Source organism: Mycteria americana, chromosome 17 (assembly GCF_035582795.1).
Source record: "Mycteria americana isolate JAX WOST 10 ecotype Jacksonville Zoo and Gardens chromosome 17, USCA_MyAme_1.0, whole genome shotgun sequence".
Taxonomy (NCBI): domain Eukaryota; kingdom Metazoa; phylum Chordata; class Aves; order Ciconiiformes; family Ciconiidae; genus Mycteria; species Mycteria americana.
This window is the reverse complement of record NC_134381.1, coordinates 8,460,858-8,479,618: the sequence shown is the minus strand read 5'-3', so window position 1 is coordinate 8,479,618 and position 18,761 is coordinate 8,460,858. Positions and strand designations below refer to the sequence as shown.

The window sequence follows — 18,761 nt, the reverse complement described above, 5'->3', positions numbered from 1 at the left end:
GTCCCCAGTGGGAAGGGGACGGAGGAGGAAGGGCAGCGCGGGATGGAGGCAGTGCCAGCAAACCCCTGTCAGAAGTGCAGCAGGAAAGGAAAGCAATTTGGTCTCTCCTGCAGCCAGGCAGGCTGTCACCGTCGGTCCCAGCCAGAGAAACCGAGCTTGGGGGGCGAAACGTCCCCGATCCCTGCACTGGGACCATGCCGAGCACTGTCCCGCTGCACACACAGAGGAAGGGACGCAGCGAGCTCAGAGAAGGAGACGTGCTCTGCTCACGGAACAGCCACAAAACCAGGGGGTTATAAATATCCTCACTAAACCTGTAGACAGGCTCCCTGCTCCGGCGGGGCTATTCCAGGCCTGACACCCGATCCACGCGGGTCATCGAGCGCCTCGGAGAACGCCCAGACGGACAAATCCGGACAGACAAATCTGGCACGCTCCACACACCGTGTCCGCTCGGCCCTGGCTGTGCTCCCCGCCTGCCTGCCCACCCCTGCCTGCGTGCGGTGCTGCAGTCCCCGGGGCTGGGGGCTGCCGGCTACAATTCCCCACGTAGCCGTGGCCATGCACGGTGTCAGCTGCTGGCATGGCCATGCAGACCACGCTGGAGATGCGGGCGGGATGGGAGGGACAGCAACGTCCCCTTTTGCTGCAATTCACTGGCAGCTTTGGTGCACCCCAGCCTCTGGCAGCGGCTGGCCAAGAAGCAGAGCTTGCAGCCAAAGTGCCCGCAAGCAAACCTGCAGTGTTCCTGGGTGGGATTCTTCTAGGGGCGAAAAAGAAAGCCTGGCCAAAATCAAATATAATATTCTGCGGCATTTACGGCACACGCAGCAGTGCCAGTCAGGCCCATTAGCGCAGCATAGCATAGCCTCTGGTGGGCTGGTTTTATTTGCTGCTGCTCAGGTGGTGAAGGGGAGACCCTGCCTTTCAGTAAACCTGCAAAACGTGCTGGAAGGACATGGAGGCACAGCGCAGGCCGTGATGCTGGGGGCAGCAATAGCAGGAACAGAGCATGGCCGTGCTACGAGACACAGACAAGTGCATCAAATGAGCAGCAGAAGGAAACACAACTCGCAGCATCACCAGACACTCCTAATTCTTACTTATCACAGCTTGGCCGCACATCTCCAGCAATTCCATCAGCGAGCACCACGCTCTCGGGCACAGGAACCGTTCTGCGCACGGCTTAGTGCAGCCACTCTGGGGTGGAGTGTGCTAATGCCTTAATCACTCACAGCAGCGCGACGGAGACAGGCACAACCAAAACCCAAAGAAAACTCCAGCTGAAGAGGAAAAGCTGATTTAATTAGAATGAGATAATGCAATTTCCTAGTTGACCAGAACACCAGAGACAGCCAAGTTGAAGCAAGACCTGGCTAAAGCTTCAGCGAGACTGGAGTTGCAGAATATGCGGTTTCACCAGATTCATAATGTTCTGAGAAACTGTGACAAGCTTGTTTGAAAAGTGTGAAAGAGTCTTGGAAATGTCAAAGGATTTCAGCACCTTCTGGAGGCTGCTGAAGCAACTGGATATTTCATTTGGAGATGCTCATTTCATTCTTTCTTGTACTACGTGATAGTAAGTTGCTTGCTTGTAACTTGAGTGCGTTCTTAGTTTTTAGATCTGTTGCAGGGCTAGTGACTATAATTGTGCCCTTCGCGGAGATTGGGAAGTTTAAAATAAATACTTAGCCGACGCTTTGAGAAACACGCAGAAGGAAAACGTAACAATATACTGTGTTTTTTCCACCCCTTGCCGAGGGGGTGGAAAGGAGCAAATCTGCCTCCCCTCGTCCTGTGGCGTTCACTTGTCAGGATCACCCAGTAGCTCCGGTCTCTCCTACCTGCCGGAGGGCAGACAGCAAGTGCACGGTGCTGAAAAACGCCAGGCACGGCGTGAGCTAATCGAGCCTGCTGTCAGTGCGGGGTGGGAAGGACTAAAAGACATTTACTTAGCTCTGCGCCACTGTACCATACCGCAAGTGGCACCGGCAAAGCAATTTTTACCTCTCGGTTCCCCAGGTTTCCTATTTAGAAACAAGTCACGGAGGACACGCACCCAGAGCGCTGCGTAACGCTGGACGTATGGCAGCTATCACCAAAAAGCTGGACACAGGCACTCACCTGGTGCTCAGCTCTTGAAATTCGGATCCTCAGCCGGCTGATGGTCAGCAGGACCAGCCAGCTATCTGCAATAGAAGTAAAACTATCTGTGATAGAAGTTTACAACTTTCCCACAGGCCATTGCTGCCTCAGACGCTTCTCCCCCTGTTCCAGCTACTCCTTAGACCCTTTGCTGCTATGGAGAGCTTTGCGCTTCTAGTTGCTTGAGTCACAGCCCACCCAGCCTGGGGCTACAGGTTTCAAAAATAAGGAGACTTTACTGAAGCTACCAGCCACGCTCCAGCCGGGAGAAGAAAATCTTAACGTGAAAAAACCAAGAGAAAATACACTGCAGTTAAATGAAAAAAAAAAAAAAAAGTAAAAAAGACGTTTCAAACAAAAAAAACTACATTACCCACAATTCACGGACATGTGGGAGGAAATGCTGTTTTTGCAAAGGAGGTTTAGCTTCTACAGCTGCAGTTTAAAAGCGAAATACAGGGGGAGGGATGGGACTGGGCGAAGGAGGGAGGACAGGGCGGCAGGGAGAGCGGGGGGGGCTGAGACCTGCCGCCGATCCCGCCGCCGGGCCGGCCGAGCCGCGGGCATGCGGCGGTCCCTGCCCGGGCAGCCGGCGGGAGCGGCCGGGCACGCCCGGGGGCAGGGAACGGCTACGAGCGAGTTTCTGCAAAGTTTGACCCGGTTGCCTTTTTGATGCTGCGGCGGCGAGCGGAGCGGGAGCCCCCCCGCACCCCCCTGCTCCACCGGCGAGGCTGAGACCCGGGGCCGGCGCCGTCCCCGTATGCATGAATGTATTGCGAGAGAGGAAGCCTGCGGCAGCCGGGAGGCGGAGGCACCGATCCTGCTCCTCTCACCTCCCCGAGCATCTAGCAAAGAGGCGAAGGAAAAAAAAAAAACGAGCGAGAGAAGGAGCCTCCCCCCCCCCCCCCCCCCCCGCCGCACCTCGCCCCCGCGCAGCGCAGGGAGCCCGGCGCGGTGCGCGGCGGCCGGGGCTCGGCCGGTGCTCGGCGCTGCTCCCCGCCGCCGCGGGATGCTGTGACGCCCTGCAGGACCGCGGGGCCCACGCGTGTGCGGGGCAGCCCCGCCGCCCGCCCATGAGCCCCGCCGGCTGAGCCACAGCCGGCTCGCCCGGGAGCGGCGGCGGCGGCAGCGGGAGGAGGAGGAGGAGGAGGAAGGTCGGACACCCCTACGGAGAGCCGCTCGCCGAGGAGGAGGAAGGGGAGCGGCGGGGCCGGCGCCCCCCGGGCCGGTGCGTGGCGGCGGGATGTCACGGGCGGCGAGTCCGCGGCGCTGAGCGGGCGCGGAGCGGCGCGGCCCCGGCGGGAGCGGGGAGCGGGGGAGGCTCGCCGCCGCCTCCTGCCCCGCTGCGCAGCCCCCGCAGCCCGCTGCGTGCCCAGCAGCGCCGGCTTGTTCTTCTGTATGGTTTCGGCTATTTCTAAGGGGGGGAAAAAAAAAAAAAAAATCCTCAGCCCCAAAGCCCTGGCATCGCTGGTGGAGGAGCCTCCGACATCGGAGATTTGGCTACTTTTTGCATTTTTCCACCCGTCGTTTCTTTCTGTTATTATTGTAATTTTGTGCGAAAGGAAGTTATGAACAACTGCAAGTCAGGAAGTGGAAATCCACACCGGTTGTGACAAGCTGGGGCTAAAAACTATTTCATTATTTATATAGATGTGTCTATCAACATTCTGCTTTTCATCCAAAGAATCAAGGGAAATACCGGCTAGTCCTATGTTTGACGGTGAATGACAGACCGCATCTGAGGAAAGGAAGGACTGAGTGTATCAGCTAAGAACACCACCGTTATTTATTGAACTCAAGAGACCTTTTTTTTAACCCAAAGACTGAGCGAGAGATTTAATGGGTCATTAAAAGGGGAAAAAAATTTTAAAGGCCCTTTTGCTTCTGAAGTGCAGCTAACCTCAAAATAGGAGCAGTACTTGTAAGACAGATACTCAAATTAAGGCTTTACGCGATGAATTTTCTATCCTATGGATATCAGTTTTGAGATTACAAACCAAGAAGATCTGTAATTGATCTAGCACCAGATAATTTCAATGCCTAATATTCCCCAGGATTGCTGGAGTACCCTAGGAGCTGCATCGGACTGTATTCGGGGTATGCCATGGGCTGTATTCAGAGTATTAGCTGCAAATCCAAAGTTTTCCGGGAAAGTATTTCAGTGATTGAAGTCAAAGCCTCCATCGATCCCATTCCCACCAGCATCGACGAGTCCTCCAGCGTGGTCCTGCGCTACCGGACCCCTCACTTCCGAGCCTCTGCGCAAGTGTTGGTGCCCCCTATTCCCAAGAAGGAGACCTGGATCGTGGGCTGGATCCAGGCTTGCAGCCACATGGAATTTTACAATCACTACGGGGAACAGGGAATGTAAGTAATTCCAAGAGCGCGTGCGAGCGGGTACAGGTAGAAAAAGCGGGAGGACCACGGCCTGGCTGGGAAATACTGGATTGAGCCAAAAATTATCATCCAGTTGGTTTGATTTTAAAGCCCAGCTCTTCTGAAACTTAACAGGGCTTTCTCATACATTTAAGATACAGGAGAGCATGTCCCTGCCCTTTTAAAGGAGTAGGTGTTCTCTTCTGATGGGAACGCGCCCGAGCCCTAACCAAAGCCCACTTGTTCTGTTAGGAACCCGAAAGCAATACTGTATTTCACAACAGCTTTTGAGCCGCACTGGAGATCCTGAAATCCCAGGTCAGCCCTGCCGCGACAGGCACCCCTGTTTTGATACACATTTTGCACGAGGGGTTCCCCTGACCCCCAGCTCCTCTCTTCGGCATCCCTCCCCATCCCTTACGGGGTAAAACCGCGCCTTGACGAGCCCCAGGGAAAGGCGAGGGCTGACACTTGTGGCACGGTGCCGTCCCCGGCGTGCTGTACTGCTGCTGCAGTGGGCCATGGCCCTGAGCTCCGTAGCCCACCAGCTCTGGGAGCAGACTTTAACATCACAGGAGGAATCCTGCTTGCTTTGCCCACGGTAGCAGGCAGCCCACGGGGGAAAGACAAGATGGATTTAACCCACTGATAATTAAACCCTTTGCACCACCTTGGAGCAGGGTGAAAATTTCACATTACCCTCCTTTCGGGTAATGTAAGAGTAGGAATATAGAGGTATAGATGTGAGGTAGGGGGAATCTAGGGGCTGTTTGCACACCAACCCCCCCGCGTTACTGGTCAGACAGTCATAGCGAGACAGGAATGAGTCAAATTAAAATGTCACCTCCCTATTGTGAAAAGTCATCTCTCCCCAGTCCCCCACCAGTTTGTTCACCAAATGTTGTTGCAGGCTTTGGCCCGTAGCTAAATCAGCAACGGCACCTGATCTCCAAATGCCTGCACAGAACAGCAATTCTGCAACTCACGGCGCTGGGCAGCACCGGGTGCAGCCTCCCGGCGCAGCAGAAATCTGTCTGTGCAGCCACGGGGACAAAACCTGACCGCAGAGCCCGGTGCTGGCAGAAGGTTTGGTGGCTGGAGGTGCTGATGCTGCCCGGTCTCTGGGGGCAAGGGAGAAAGGACGGGAAGGTCAGGTTTAAGCAACCCTCCCGTCTGCTCATGCCAGGTGCCCTGTGTCAGGGGGATGCCGGCTCGTTCTGGGTGGCTTAAAAAATAGTGAATGAGGAGGGCTGAGGGAGGATGGGAACACGAAGTAGGGCTGGAGAGCAGGACAAACTCTGCCTTGATGCAGCGCCTTCCTGAAGGCCTGAACATCTGCACGCACAGCCCGGCCCTTCTTCCCTCCCTTCTGCCTGTCAGCCCAGATGAGGACACGGGTTCAGCATCTCAGACATAAAGCGAATACGTGTTGTAAGATGTGGACCAGAGGGAAGGGTACGCTGAGGAGCAGCTGTAAGTGACAGAGTGTCCCCCCCCCCCTTTCTGTCCCCACGTCCCCTCTCTGCTCAAGCAGAAAGTGCCTCGAGAAGCAAACTAGCACCTGGCAAACACCAGCAGTGAGGCTCAGCAAGGGAGAAGACCAGCTTATCTTGATTTTAAAAGTACTTACAACAGGCCCAAAATCTGCAGGCTTTTTGGCTCCAACAACGTCTTTAGCAAGGACAATTTGTTGCTCAGATGTTCCCAATTCCAGGCCTTTGGGATTTGCATGTGTAATTCTCAGGCTCATTTAGAAATCCTGTCTTTAACGACCAGCTGCAAAGGAAAACAGAAAAGTCCACTGTATATAAATACAGCTCACATCCACTGAAATAAAAAGGACTGGGCAGAGAGCTATTCTGCCAGTGCTGCTGTGGGCTGCAAACCTCGACATGTCCTTTTATTTCTCTGCACCTGAGTTTCCCTGGGTTTAAAATGAGGATTTGGTACAGTCTTCCCTTGCTGGAATGCTTCGAGGCAAAAAAAGTTGTATCTACAAGTTAAGTGCTGTAAACAGGTAGTCAGAATTAAACACTGCAGCTATGTAGGAGAGCTATTAGCCAGAAAATCATGGAAACAAAGATTTTTCCCTAGGAGGTTCATTGACATTTAACTGATACAAAAAAAAAGAGTTACCCAAACATAAGTAGGAATCGGGGTCTGCTCCTCCGCTCTCTTTCTATAGACCCGTCGCCATCTGAAAGCTATAAATAAAGGCGTTTGGGAGGAAAGGCCTCTTTTAATGCCATTGAAACATGCTCGTGGAAGACCTTTATATAGAGAGAGACAGGACACAAACCTATCTGAAAGAATGGGCCAAGCCTTTAGCTGGTGTAACAACATAATCCCGCTGACCTCCACGGAGCTGCATTGATTTATGCCAACAGAGTATTTGTCGCAACTTTCCATGATGAAGAGACTACTGCAACATACGTATTTTTAATCGCTGTGGTGACAGGCAAACAGAAAACTCCAAATAATAAGAAATCAGTTGGTCAGTTGGAGGATCAATACTTACAGCAGGCTTTGGATTAATTTTTCACTCGTATGCCCCCAAGTTGTTAGCCGTGTATAAGCTGGCCATTACGTTGAGGATAGAAACAGCTGAGAAATACTGGAGCAGATGGAGCTGTGCATAACGCTCCTATAGGGATGTTAGCTACGGAGGGGATAATTTTGACACACGCGTTTAAAGCGGCACTGACAATTTTGGGGCTAGATGCAGCTTTTTTAAACGTAAAGGAAAATAATTAAAAGTCGGTTAACGTGTAACTGCTGGCGTTATTTTACGCCTAAGTCAGAAGATGCTGCTGGGAACATGAAAACCCCCAGCAGGAGGATGTGGATGTGCTCCCTGCCCCCCCCCCCGCTCCGTGCAGAACGGGGGCAAACTCCCGTTCAGCCCACGGCTGGTTTTACTGCTCCCCGAGCAGGGTTTTGCCCTGTACCCTTAGGGAAGGATGCCGCTGCGAGGCGGGAGGCATCCGGATCAGGCCGCAGGGCTCTGCCCTGTGCAGGACGCGCTGGACCGGGTCCCCGCTGGGGTCTCCTGGGGTGGGCGCTGGTTTCTGCACCCGGTTGTGCAGCACCCGGTGGGACCCGTGTCAGCGGCTGGGCAACGCCAGCGTGGCATTATCCAGCCTTGTTTCTTCATCTCCATGGAGATGTGCAAGAAGCGGTGCAGATGGAGATATGCAAAACAGAGATAAATAAATCAGAGTTTGAATACGATCAGCCAAGAATCTGGAGAAGTTGCAGGTAGATATTTCTCCCCAGGAGGACCCGATGGGGCAGCTGGGCAGCATTACATCATCGCTTTACGTTACCAGGCATCTCTCCCTTGCGAGATTAAATCTTCCGTGCCCTGCAGCAGAGACACAATGAACTCGAGAAATTGACTTGTCAAGAGAATAAACCCCCAGTCCTTGGGAGGGAAAACACAATCAAAAACAGATTCACCAAAGAGAAAATAGGTTACGCTTTCCACGGGAAGCGAAGGGAGGTCAATTCACCATGGGAATTTACTGAGATATCCCTCCGGGGGTTGAGAGGAAAAGGCTTCGCTGCCCTTACGTGGCCCCTGGCCCTTACCTGCGCTGTAAGCACGCACCTCAGCCCAGTTCAATAGCTCGTCCGGTCTGACTTGAGCCTGCTCAGCTAAACCAGCAGAAATCCGGCCCTTTTTCTTAATGCCAGTTTTCGGCTAGTTTGACTCCCTGAACCACCGTGCATCAAACATCGCTGCCGGTTCGAGCGACGAGGCAGGAACACGCAGCTGGAGGATGGGGGGAAAGGGGACCACAGCAGCATGGCTCCGACAGCTGGGGGACAACATCTTAAATTTCCTTTCTGTTCTTCGCTATGACCCTGGCTTGCATTGCTTGACGTGCCGGAGTAGGTGAGAGAGACACTGTAAAGGACAATTTTAAATTAAGCAGCTCCGAATATCAGGGTTGCTTTCTTTCAGCTAGTCACCAGCGCAGGAGCAGCGGTGGAGGGAGGCAGGTAGGAGCAGGGATGTGAAATACCCGAGACGGCTTTTCACCGCGCCCACGCATTGCACTGGTACCTGCACCGAGCACAGTCTGCGTCCGAGCGGGGCTTCTCTTATTTAGGGAGCTGGGGGAAAGGCAGGGTGTTGGAAAGCACAAGGTTATGCAAGTCCCTCTGGCCTGGGACTAATTAGGAGCTGGCTTTGAGGAATTGAGGCTGAGGCTGCAATAGTGCCCGACGCCTGTCTGAAAAGGTTAACTGAACGTACCCGCGTCGCTGCTGGGTGCCCAGGGCTGGAGGCTGCTGTGCTTGGGTTTGCAGGCTGTGGCAGTGATTGCTTCGGTCTGGGCTGTGGGGCAGCCATCTGGAGGGCTCGGGATAAGCTGGGGCTTCATTGCGTGTGACAGAATAGGAAGAAATTTATCTGAATGAGAACTAGGAGGCTAAAACCTACATAAAGCTGCTTGGCTGGCAGCAGCAGGGCTGCAGTTATGCCACAAGAAATAGCTCAAAGTTCCTTCTCCTGGTAGCAAGAAGACATTTGTTAAGAGAGGCTTGTTGGCAGCTCTGGTCTCTGGTGATGCCCATACTGACTCTGAACGTTTCAGAAGCGGCAGAAACAAGCTCGTCAGTATTACAAGCCAGAACCTACTGATTTTGGAGCTGATCAGCTATAGGGAATCCACGAAACCAGATCGGTTGGTTTCTTTTCATGCCTCTTCCCCTGCTATTGTCAGCGAAGTGTTCACTGGGCACTTTCTGGTCTTTCCTTGGCTCGACACCACCACAGAAAGATGCTGATGCAGCCAAAGATCATTCCACAGCGTTCCTTCCAAAATCATCCAAAAGGGCAGTTGTTGGCATATTATTTAAACGGGGACACACTATGCAAGCGAGGGCTACTAACCTGGCTGGCACAGAGGCTTTGCTGTAGCAGCAGGCGAGGGGCAAGCACCACCAGCAGCAGCCATCGTGCAGCCGCTGCTTTTGCTCCAGTCACGGGACCATCACAAGGCCTCATTTTTCTTCTCGTTACTAAGCCGCGCAGATAACGCGTGATGGTTTTGAAACTCCAGGGTTAACCACACTCGCTAGAATTAGGCACAGCGTGCTCCACAAAGAAACGCAGGCCAGTTTCTTCTTTCCCGTTCCTGCCCACGCCTTTTCTTAAGCAGGGTGCACCTCTGAGCCGCCCTGAGCTCAGCCACGCTGCTCACGAACACGCTCAGCTTTGCGGTGGGGTTTCTCAGGCTCTGCAGGCAGCATCCTGCCTTCAGCGACCGGCCCAGGCCCTGGCACGGCTCCACCTTTTTGCTCTCGTTTGAACCCTGGGCAAATCCCAAGAAGGTCCTGCAATTCTGTACCGGTCTGGAGTCAGATAAGTCTAGTGGGAATGAGGATGGGGACAAGCAGATCGTGGTTGACCTGCCGTTTCTGAGCATCCTCTACCTGATTCTCCTGCCGTTCGCCCACCAGCCTCTGATCCCAGTAGGCTGGAGCAGCCCGGGGGGGTTATCAGCCTCGCGTGGCATCTCGGGTCCCCGTTTGGCACCTCCACACCCACAGAGATGCTGTGGCTGCACCTCAGCATCACGCCTGTCACAGAGTGAACCTCCAGGAAATTGTCACATCTCATCCCCGGGGGACAGCCGAGCCGAGTACCGGCCACTGCCTGAATGGAAAGTAATCTTAAACCGTCTGCTGAAAGGGAGGGAAGGAGCCCCCAGATGGTGTTTCGGAGCGGGGCTGTGCGGCGGGGAGGAGGTGGGGGGCTGCAGAGCACGACCTCCGCTCGCCCGCCCGCCGAGGGCTGGGTTCATCCAACATCCCCGGGGCTTTTCTCTTCTTAGCTCTCCCTGAAGAGCGTGGGAGACGTGGGAGACTCCGATTTAGAGAGCAGAGCGTATAACCATGTCTCCGGTGGCCGGGGGTCCTGGCAGGACTGCTCAGGGATCTCCTTTTGGCTGCCTTCGCGAAAAATTTTCTTCCAGGGAAAGGACTCCCTCTGCCTGCTGGCTATGAGCTCAGGAGGGAGGATCGCTGCAGCCGCGGTGCCGTAGCCGACAGCAGCCCGTAAATCTGCGTGGGGAGATCTCACGCTTGCCTAACCCCCGGCCGCTGCTAACCCCCGTCCTGCTGCTCGGAGCATCCCTGCGTCCCCCGCAGCGGCCCGCGTCCTGCCTTGCGCTCAACCTCCCGGGTTCCTGCCAGGCCGCCCGACCCGCAAACCGGCCGCCCCACGCCTGCCGTGGCACAGGGGAGAGTTTTGCTAGGACCCCTGCTCGCGCAAAAAAAAAAAAAAAAAAAAGATAAATGAGATCTTTAAACCCCCACGGTATCTTCTAGCTACAGCCAGACGTTTACAGCTAACCGCTGAATGATCCAGTAGTTACAAACATGGAGGCACTTCACGGTCATTAACTAATTAACAATCAGAACGGCCTTCTGAGACAGTCACATTTGTCCTGGCCAGCGGAGAGGAGCAGCTCATCCCAAAGCTGCGTCAGAGCCGGCCGGGCCCGACGCGTGCCCCCCCCGCCTGCGCCCGGCCGCAGCCCCCGCTGCAGCCACGGGGCTATTTTAAGCCGCAGCACTGGACTTATTAAAGACTTGGACAGTTACCCCGACGAGGCTCAGCGCGTCCCCTCTGTCTCCCTCCCAAGATAAACCGTGTCCCATGGCGCAGCCCGCAGCGGGGAGCCGCGGGGCTTGGGGGGCTGGTGCAGAGCCCAGCGTCCCAGCCCCACGGCGGGGTCAAGGGGGCTGCTGCTGCTGCTGCTGCTGCTGCCGCACGGCCCCTTCTGCCACTTCAACAGCGGGGACATCGTCTCTGGTTGGCGGAGGGGGCCGATTTGTAAGCAAGAGGGAGAAGGTAAATTAGAGCCAGCTCTACCCCCCTGGTTTCTAAAAGAACGTCCTTAAGATACCTGGCACGCGCTGAGCACGTGGTCTATGGTTATGCCATCTTAGTGCCTTTACCCTGCAAATATCTAACCCTTTTTCTGAGAGGCTGACAGTAGTTTGCCTCTATTGGCAAATCTAATCTTAAAAATTAAATTGGAAGTCAATAAAAAAAAAAAATAAAAATCCAAGTTGCGCCTAGCAGAGGACCATTTTCACTTACTTTCTTGCTAGCAAGACTGACCTTTCTGCCAGTCTCTCAAGCACAGCACACGGCGCACAAACGATCGGCCCGGGCAGTTTTACAAGCTGGCTGACCTCCGTTTCTCTGATTACTGTAATACCATCCCTAGCCCGGAGCCTGGTGTGCAGCCTTTGAACGGGGTCCTTCCTAGGGCTGGAGAAGGATGGGTTACACTTCCAGCGCCAGGCAGACAGCGGGGAGGGACAGGGGCTTATCCAGAGAGAAAATGAGTGTTGGCAGGTAGAGACTGTGGAGAGAAAGAACAGAATGGGGCAAGGGGAAGCTTTATGGTCCAGTTGAGTCCTTGATCTTACTTCCACCGCTTAGGTCGGCTCTCCTGTCGCCTCACCCCCAGGGCCAGCTCTGAGCTTGCCCGTTCTTCGGGAGATTTTGTGCTATTGAGAGAAAGAAACTCAGCCCTGAGCCCTGCTCTCACTGGCACAAGAGCTGAGACGCTGAACGCGGCGCTGGAGCGAGTCCTTCTGTTCAGCCGTGCTCAGGCAGCCAAGGAGCTGCAAGAAGATACCTGCATCACTGGATTTTCTCCAGCACTGGAGCTTTCCTGAGCACCCACCCTTTGCAGCCTTACTTAAACACCGACATAGTTTGAAGCACTCCAGGTAGTCACCGGTCCCTGCAAGGAAAGCCCTGGCCCTGCAGGGTGATGGTTCCTCAGTGGGGTTTAGCAGCAGGACAGACTTTCACGATCAGTCCTGGCAATTCGCAGACAGTTTTAATGGCAGGGATGAGCTCTTTCGGCAGGATGGCGCGAAAGGCGCCAATTCCGGTACAAGCTAAAGGGGGAATGCATTCAGAATTCCTTCTTCTCCTTCCTTGAAGTCTGGCATGTTTCTAAACTAATTAATTAATGCATTATCCATAATTTGTTGTTGATTATGGCAGGTCAAGTTGGGAGCTTCCGGATCTACTGGATGGTAAAATCCAGGCCATCAGTGACTCAGATGGAGTGAACTATCCCTGGTATGGAAACACGACAGAAACCTGCACCATCGTGGGTCCCACAAAGAAGGAGTCCAAGTTCAACATCAGCATGAACGACAACTTTTACCCAAGCGTCACGTGGGCAGTGCCCGTCAGCGAGAGCAACGTGGCCAAACTCACAAGCATTCACCGGGATCAAAGCTTCACCACCTGGCTGGTTGCAACCAACACGGCTACCAACGAAATGGTGACCTTGCAGACTATCAAATGGCGCATGAGGCTGGGCATCGAGGTAAATCCCAGCAGACCCCTGGGGCAGCGTGCCAAGCTGCAGGAGCCCTCTGCTCAAGAGCAGCCCCAGGTCCTTAGCAAGAATGAGCCAATACCACCCAGTGCCCTTGTCAAACCCAACGCCAATGATGCTCAGGTACTCATGTGGAGGCCAAAGGATGGACCACCACTTGTGGTGATACCTCCAAAACACCGATAATATAAACCTGGCGTCCCGGCACCGAAAGGGAGAGAAAAAAACAAAAACAAAACCCGAAGCAAAACAATCACTTAGGTATTAGAATACACACGTATAATCTGAGCAAAATCAAAATGCACTTTTTATTCATTCAACAAATGCAACCATTCTACCTTCTCCCATTGGGACGGATTTCACTGTGCTAAAGCTAAAGAGGAGACCTTTGACTGGGGTCTGTCTCATCACTGGATTCCTAAGGGAAGAAACTAACACTGATGTCTACCCGTATAGCTTTTTTTTTTTCTTCCCTACTTTAGTTACTGTTTGAACTTCAGTCTCATTAGCTTGTCCAGACTGCCCAGAACAATAAGAACATTTTATTTGGGATTTTAAGAGGCTTTTTTTTTTTTTTTTGGTTGAGAACAAAACAAGTTCCTGGAGCAAAAAGTTGACTATTTAAGATAAGGAATTATTTTTTTTTTTTGAAGCTGTAAGGTTCTGAGTTGCAAATCCAAGTCATGCGGCCTTATGTAGACTTTGCTTTGCATTGCCAAACTTTTGCCTTAAAGCTATCTTTGAAAAAAAAACAAAAAAACAAAAAACAAACACACCACCAGGCAGAATGTCCTTTCTACAGAATTTTTGGGAGGAAGTTTTGGAAGAAGGAATAGATTGTCAGTGTGTCACAGGCTGATGGATGAAAAGGGCATGAAATTGGAAGAAGCGTGATAAAAAGAAAATCTTCCTGGTTTTAAAACCTGGAACAAGGAAGCATGGAAATAATCTCAGTTTCAAAGCAATGCAAATAAACCTGCTGTAGGGATTTCTCTTGAGTGGGAGCTACTAGGCCATCTCCCTGCTTAGCAGAAGGGGTAGCAAGCAGGCTTGCACTGCTTACGCTTGGTGATCTCAGTCTCCCGTTAGCATTACAATATGGGATAATCTCACAGCTAGAATTGTGGCCCTGGGAGTCAAGATAAATTGAGGGGCGGGGGTGTCCCACTGGGTTTGTCTTCAGGACACGCAGATGTCTGCCCAGCTAACCCACAGTCTCACCTTCTCGTGGCGTAAGAGCCAACAGCTCGTGCACCGGCTGTTGTTGGGTGAAGCTCCGTTGTCCCGTTTTCCCATGAAATCCAAATGACAGTGCTGTAAGAAGAGCAGGATATAAAAAGGATCCTTCTGAAGTCATTGGAGATGCATGGGTGTAAGCGAGGGCAGATCTTATCTACCAAGTCTACCCAGCAATATCCATAATTCAGGAACAGCCACGTCTGAAAATAACAGGCACCCATTCCTAGCAAACACTAGAAGCAAAAGCTATGAAAAACTCTCTTCCTCCCATGATATCAAATCACGTTGGGGTTAGTAGATAATTTTCTTCCAAATGACCTCACGATCTACACGACTGTCAGGAATGGGGTCCAGACAGGACCATGATACTGTACCTGTCTGGTTATGGCACAAACGTCTATGTAGCAAAGGGTAATGCACGAGAAGGTGCAAGCAGGGCAACACCCGAGTCTTGGGTGTAGATCCCCCAGCAAGTAAGGTGCATTTGGAGCAGGAGGTGGAACCTGTAGGTTTTAATAAGGACCTTGTCCAGATGGCTTCGGAGATAACCAGATGCACTTCTGCAGAGGAAGGCCGTACGGAAAAGCCGTTTGAAGGGGAGGGGCACGGTTTGCTGGCAGAGGAAGTTCTGCGGCAGAGGTGGCATCTGGAGGGCAGGGCACAGGATGGGGAGCAGAGGATCTGCTCTCTTGCTCCAGCACATGGCCTGAGGCAGATCACTTCCCCTTTCCTCTGCAGCTCCTTCCCTTAGATAACATTTCTTCTTCTTCTTAACAATCTGCCTCAAGAGCTAGGACTGAAGAGAGCTCAGCATGCCAGGTACAAGCCTGGCCCTGCTGAACTGGTCTGAACAGGTCTCACAACCACACACACGCTGCTCAAAAGGCTCTCCCCTCGGAGGGGCACCAATTAGCTGCTATTGCCGTCTTCATCTTCCCCATAGAACATGACCAGCAAGAAATTTTCCTTCCTCGCTTCCCCAAAGCCACGCCATCTACTTCGGCAACAGGTTCAACATCACCACCTGCCTGGGGAAAGCACGCCCAGAAGATATGCCCCCCACCATGACGGTCTCAAACCAGCAAACAAGGATCCTGGGTCCCTGCAACCATACCCCCATTTCCAGGGGAGACCGCCCTCCTCCACGCACCGGTTTTCAGAGCTGCTCGGCCACAGAGCTGCTCTCTTCAACGGGCAGATCTGAGGTAGGGAGTCCAGCATTACAAGCAGCTTGCAAACGAATGGACTGCATCAAACCCAAATCCACGAGCCAAAGGTTGCCTAAATCTAGGCTTTGGGACTATAAAGGATGAAACTAGGGAGACTTTGACTTGCACAGTCGCTCTCTGTATGAAACTCCATTTTCTTACATGGATTCAAATCCTAACTATAGCTCCACTGGCACAGCGCTTTGGGACTTGTCTGTATTTTCTCCTAGGCAATACATGCAGAAGAGGACAAAATGTGAGCTGTGGGTGAATAGCTGATAACGCTTGCACGCATCTCGGCTACTGCTTAGATGCGCTTCTGGGCAGTCCCACGGGTGGGAGCAGAAGGGGTATTTCTGTCTGGTATTCACTTTGTCTCCAGGTGCTGAGTACTTACAGTTCTCACTGATGTCAGCATGGGTCGAAGAAATTGGACCCAGTTGTCTTAATTAGCTGCACGAAGGAATTCCAAGGAAAGATTTCTTCTCAGTCACCAAAAACCACATTCAGGGAACACCTACGTCCTTTTCCACTTAGCTTTGTGTTGGACTTAGTCTCCCAGTGCATTAAGTAAATCTGGTTCCTCCTGCTCCCTCTACCTGGTGGACTGGATGCATCCATGCAATTTGATAGTAACCTCCTGGCTAATTCGTCCTGTTGCACTGAACAGACCCAGCTAAGCAGTAAATACGAAATTCAGATTTCACATTGGGGTCGGCTTTGCATGGACTTCTCCCTTCCCAAAGAATGCCTTTATCCCGTGCCTAGGTTGAAATGTGCCCCTCCACCTCCATTCGCATCACCAGACACGGCATAGAAAAGTGATGCTGCCTCTTTTGAGATTTCATGCGTTGTGATTAAAAGTGATGTTTTTCCAATGCTGCTTCATTACAAAACTGATGGGGAGAGGTTGAATATAAAAGGAACGGTGGCTGGAGGTAACAGGTGCTATAGACATCACTATAGATAGGGCTGGTTAATGGCCACGTAGTTGGAACGAGGATTGACAGGGTCCCAACAGGGACTTAAACGTCTGGGGACCCGGGGCATCCTGCACCGAGTAAGGTGGTAAATAAGCAGAGGGAAATACAGCTCCTTCTCTGGCAGCTTTTTGCAGAACCGGGAATGCGCAAAGGCGCTGGGAAGCTGATGGGGCACCAACACGGGATACTGATGTATATGAGCTTGTTGCTGCCTCACCTCTCTCATCAATGATGCTCAGCTCTTTATGGCCCCAAATCACCGCAGGAGCTGAGAGCGTAGCCTGACCATCCCTGCCAAAATCCCATAGCGGTCCAGGGTGGGAAGCAGCAGGGCGAGCCCTGGCCGAGCCCCTCACCTGCACCCTCTCCCCCCCAGCCAGCAGCGGGGCAGGGGCTGGCAGACACCGTCGAGCTCGGCCAAGGCGCCGAGCCGCGTCACGGGCCGTTTGGTTCTCGTTTCCTACCCTCGACACCGAGACGAGCATGGCGAGAGAGGGACAGCCCCTCGGGGAGTCGACAAAGATACCAAGCAGCGTTGTGGAGGGGTAGACCTGTTGAGCCAGCGCAGCAGAGAGCAAGGCTGGGTCCAGCAGCAGGGGGGTAAGGCGAGGGCTGCCCGAGCCTCGGCACCGCCATCCCTCCCTGCCCTGGCTCCTGGCGCAGCAATAAGAATCGTCCTTGGTCTTGTAGAGATACTGTGAAAACAAAACCAAGACGTACCGAGTCTGGACACTTACAGAGATGTAAAAAACAAAACCCTGCTTTTATAACAGACAGAGAAATAAAATGAAATTTTCAAACCTGTCTGCCTGGAGTCGTTTGGGCGGTGGCTGTTTTTAAACGAAAGGCTCCACCACCTCTGCACTCACGTTTCAAGGCGGCGATAAACACCCTATTTACCATGAGTGCCTTTTCTCTCCATTTCAGCTCTTACGCCGCATCAGATAGAGAGCGGAGGTTTCTGGTTAAAAATACCAGCCGACATCCTGCATTTTTCATTACCAGGCTGCTGTGCATCTTGTGACGGCAGAACAGAGCCGAGCTGGTTGGCGCAGGCAGCAGCTGAACTTCCGCACGGTTCAGTTTCCTGACGCTGTTTGCTTATTTAGCACAAGCCTGGTCAGATGTGAGCTGTAAATACCACATCTGGAGAGAGGCAGCCTCTCAGCCAGGCGCCGGTACCCCAGGCAGCAGAGAGCAGCCCTGCCCTTTCAGACCTGGGCAAACGAGAGGTTAAAAGCTGCTGCAGTAGATGACTGGTTTTCAAATACCACGCTGTATTAATTTCATTGTTTTCCCCCACATTTTTCATATTTAGGTTCTGATTGCTTTTCAGTAAAGGAAACCGTCAAAATTATTTTCAGAGAGCAGGGGGGTGCCTGGCCGAGCGGCCGGCACAGCTCCCACGCTAACCCGATAATCCACAGGGCCCAGCCCTGGCACCTTCCAGGTCTGTACTCCACGTCCTCCTGCCACGGGCCGATCCCACCGCGGGCTCCCTTCCCACCGGCCGTGCCCCAAGGCAGACACAGGTTTCTCTTTTTTTTGTTTTGTTTTGTTTTGTTCCTTCATTGGTTTTACTGGTTTTCCATTCTCTGACCCAGCCTGCAAAGAAGCTTCAAGGCTTCTCAAAAAGCAGCAGAGCAAAGACTTGCTCCGTCTGCTGCAAGATCATGCTGCTGCATCGGCTTCCACCCAGCACCCCCGGAGCCTCCTGCCTGCTGGGGCTGGAGGAGCCACGCCACGCTCGGGGCTTTCCTGGCACGTGCCCCAGCACAGGGGCTGGACCCTTACCTGGGCACCCCAGCAAGGTGCACCTCACACCGATGTCTCCCCTTCGCTGCATCTCCCTGGGTCCCGCCTGGAGCGAACAAGAGCCTGTTACGAGCCCGTTATGCCCCTTAAGGTTGTAGCCAACCTTTGGAGCTCAAGAGCCTTTTGCAGGCTGCTGCCGGGCAGCAGGGAGACCTGGTACCATCATCCGCAACCCCCTGGGGCGCGTGCCCACGTAAAACACGAACAGCCACGCGGTCTGTTTGGGAAGCTCCACCAGCACACAGCAGTGACACAAATCCAAACGCTGCAGGGGAAGGGGAGGAATGAAACGTATGGGAGGTCACGGCTCGAGGAAAGGAATGTGCATGGATGGAGCCTGAGCAGAGGAGAGGACAGGTTCTGAGTGGGATTCCTTTCCACAGTGGAAACTCTCCAGCCTCATCTGTTGATAGCAAGTTAAATTTAGATGTCCTAGTTTTGGAGGGAGGGAGGGAGGGGTGGAGAGGGGACATCAGCCAACTCACAGCTGTTTTGGGTGACACCCTGAAAAAGCTGAAAGCGCCCAGTCACTTATTGTCTGCACAGAGACATTCGAAAGCATCCTGAGAAGGATGAGGAGGACGGTGGGAAGGACGTCGGCCGCTGCAGAG

The 18,761-nt window shown here is 53.2% G+C and overlaps 1 protein-coding gene across 2 annotated transcripts; it reads left to right on the top strand.

The window, feature by feature from the left end:
- Nucleotides 1-3,047: 3,047 nt before the first annotated feature.
- Nucleotides 3,048-17,107, top strand: FAM78A (family with sequence similarity 78 member A). 2 transcript variants are annotated; one of them, XM_075519738.1, is made up of 3 exons: nucleotides 3,048-3,373; nucleotides 4,200-4,512; nucleotides 12,563-17,107. In XM_075519738.1, the coding sequence occupies exons 2-3, from the start codon at nucleotides 4,250-4,252 to the stop codon at nucleotides 13,089-13,091; spliced, it is 792 nt and encodes a 263-aa protein (XP_075375853.1). In that variant the 5' UTR covers nucleotides 3,048-3,373; nucleotides 4,200-4,249; the 3' UTR covers nucleotides 13,092-17,107. The 2 variants fall into 2 exon arrangements, with proteins under 2 accessions (XP_075375853.1, XP_075375852.1); XM_075519737.1 differs by having other exon boundaries at nucleotides 3,048-3,903.
- The last annotated feature ends 1,654 nt before the right edge of the window (nucleotides 17,108-18,761 follow it).

What these genes read in the sequence shown, in the direction of transcription:
- FAM78A (XM_075519738.1), top strand. Translation starts at nt 4,250, where the DNA reads ATGGGCTGTATTCAGAGTATTAGCTGCAAATCCAAAGTTTTCCGGGAA. An exon ending in CACTACGGGGAACAGGGAAT is followed by an intron (nt 4,513 to 12,562) that starts GTAAGTAATTCC and finishes TGATTATGGCAG; the next exon opens with GTCAAGTTGGGAGCTTCCGG.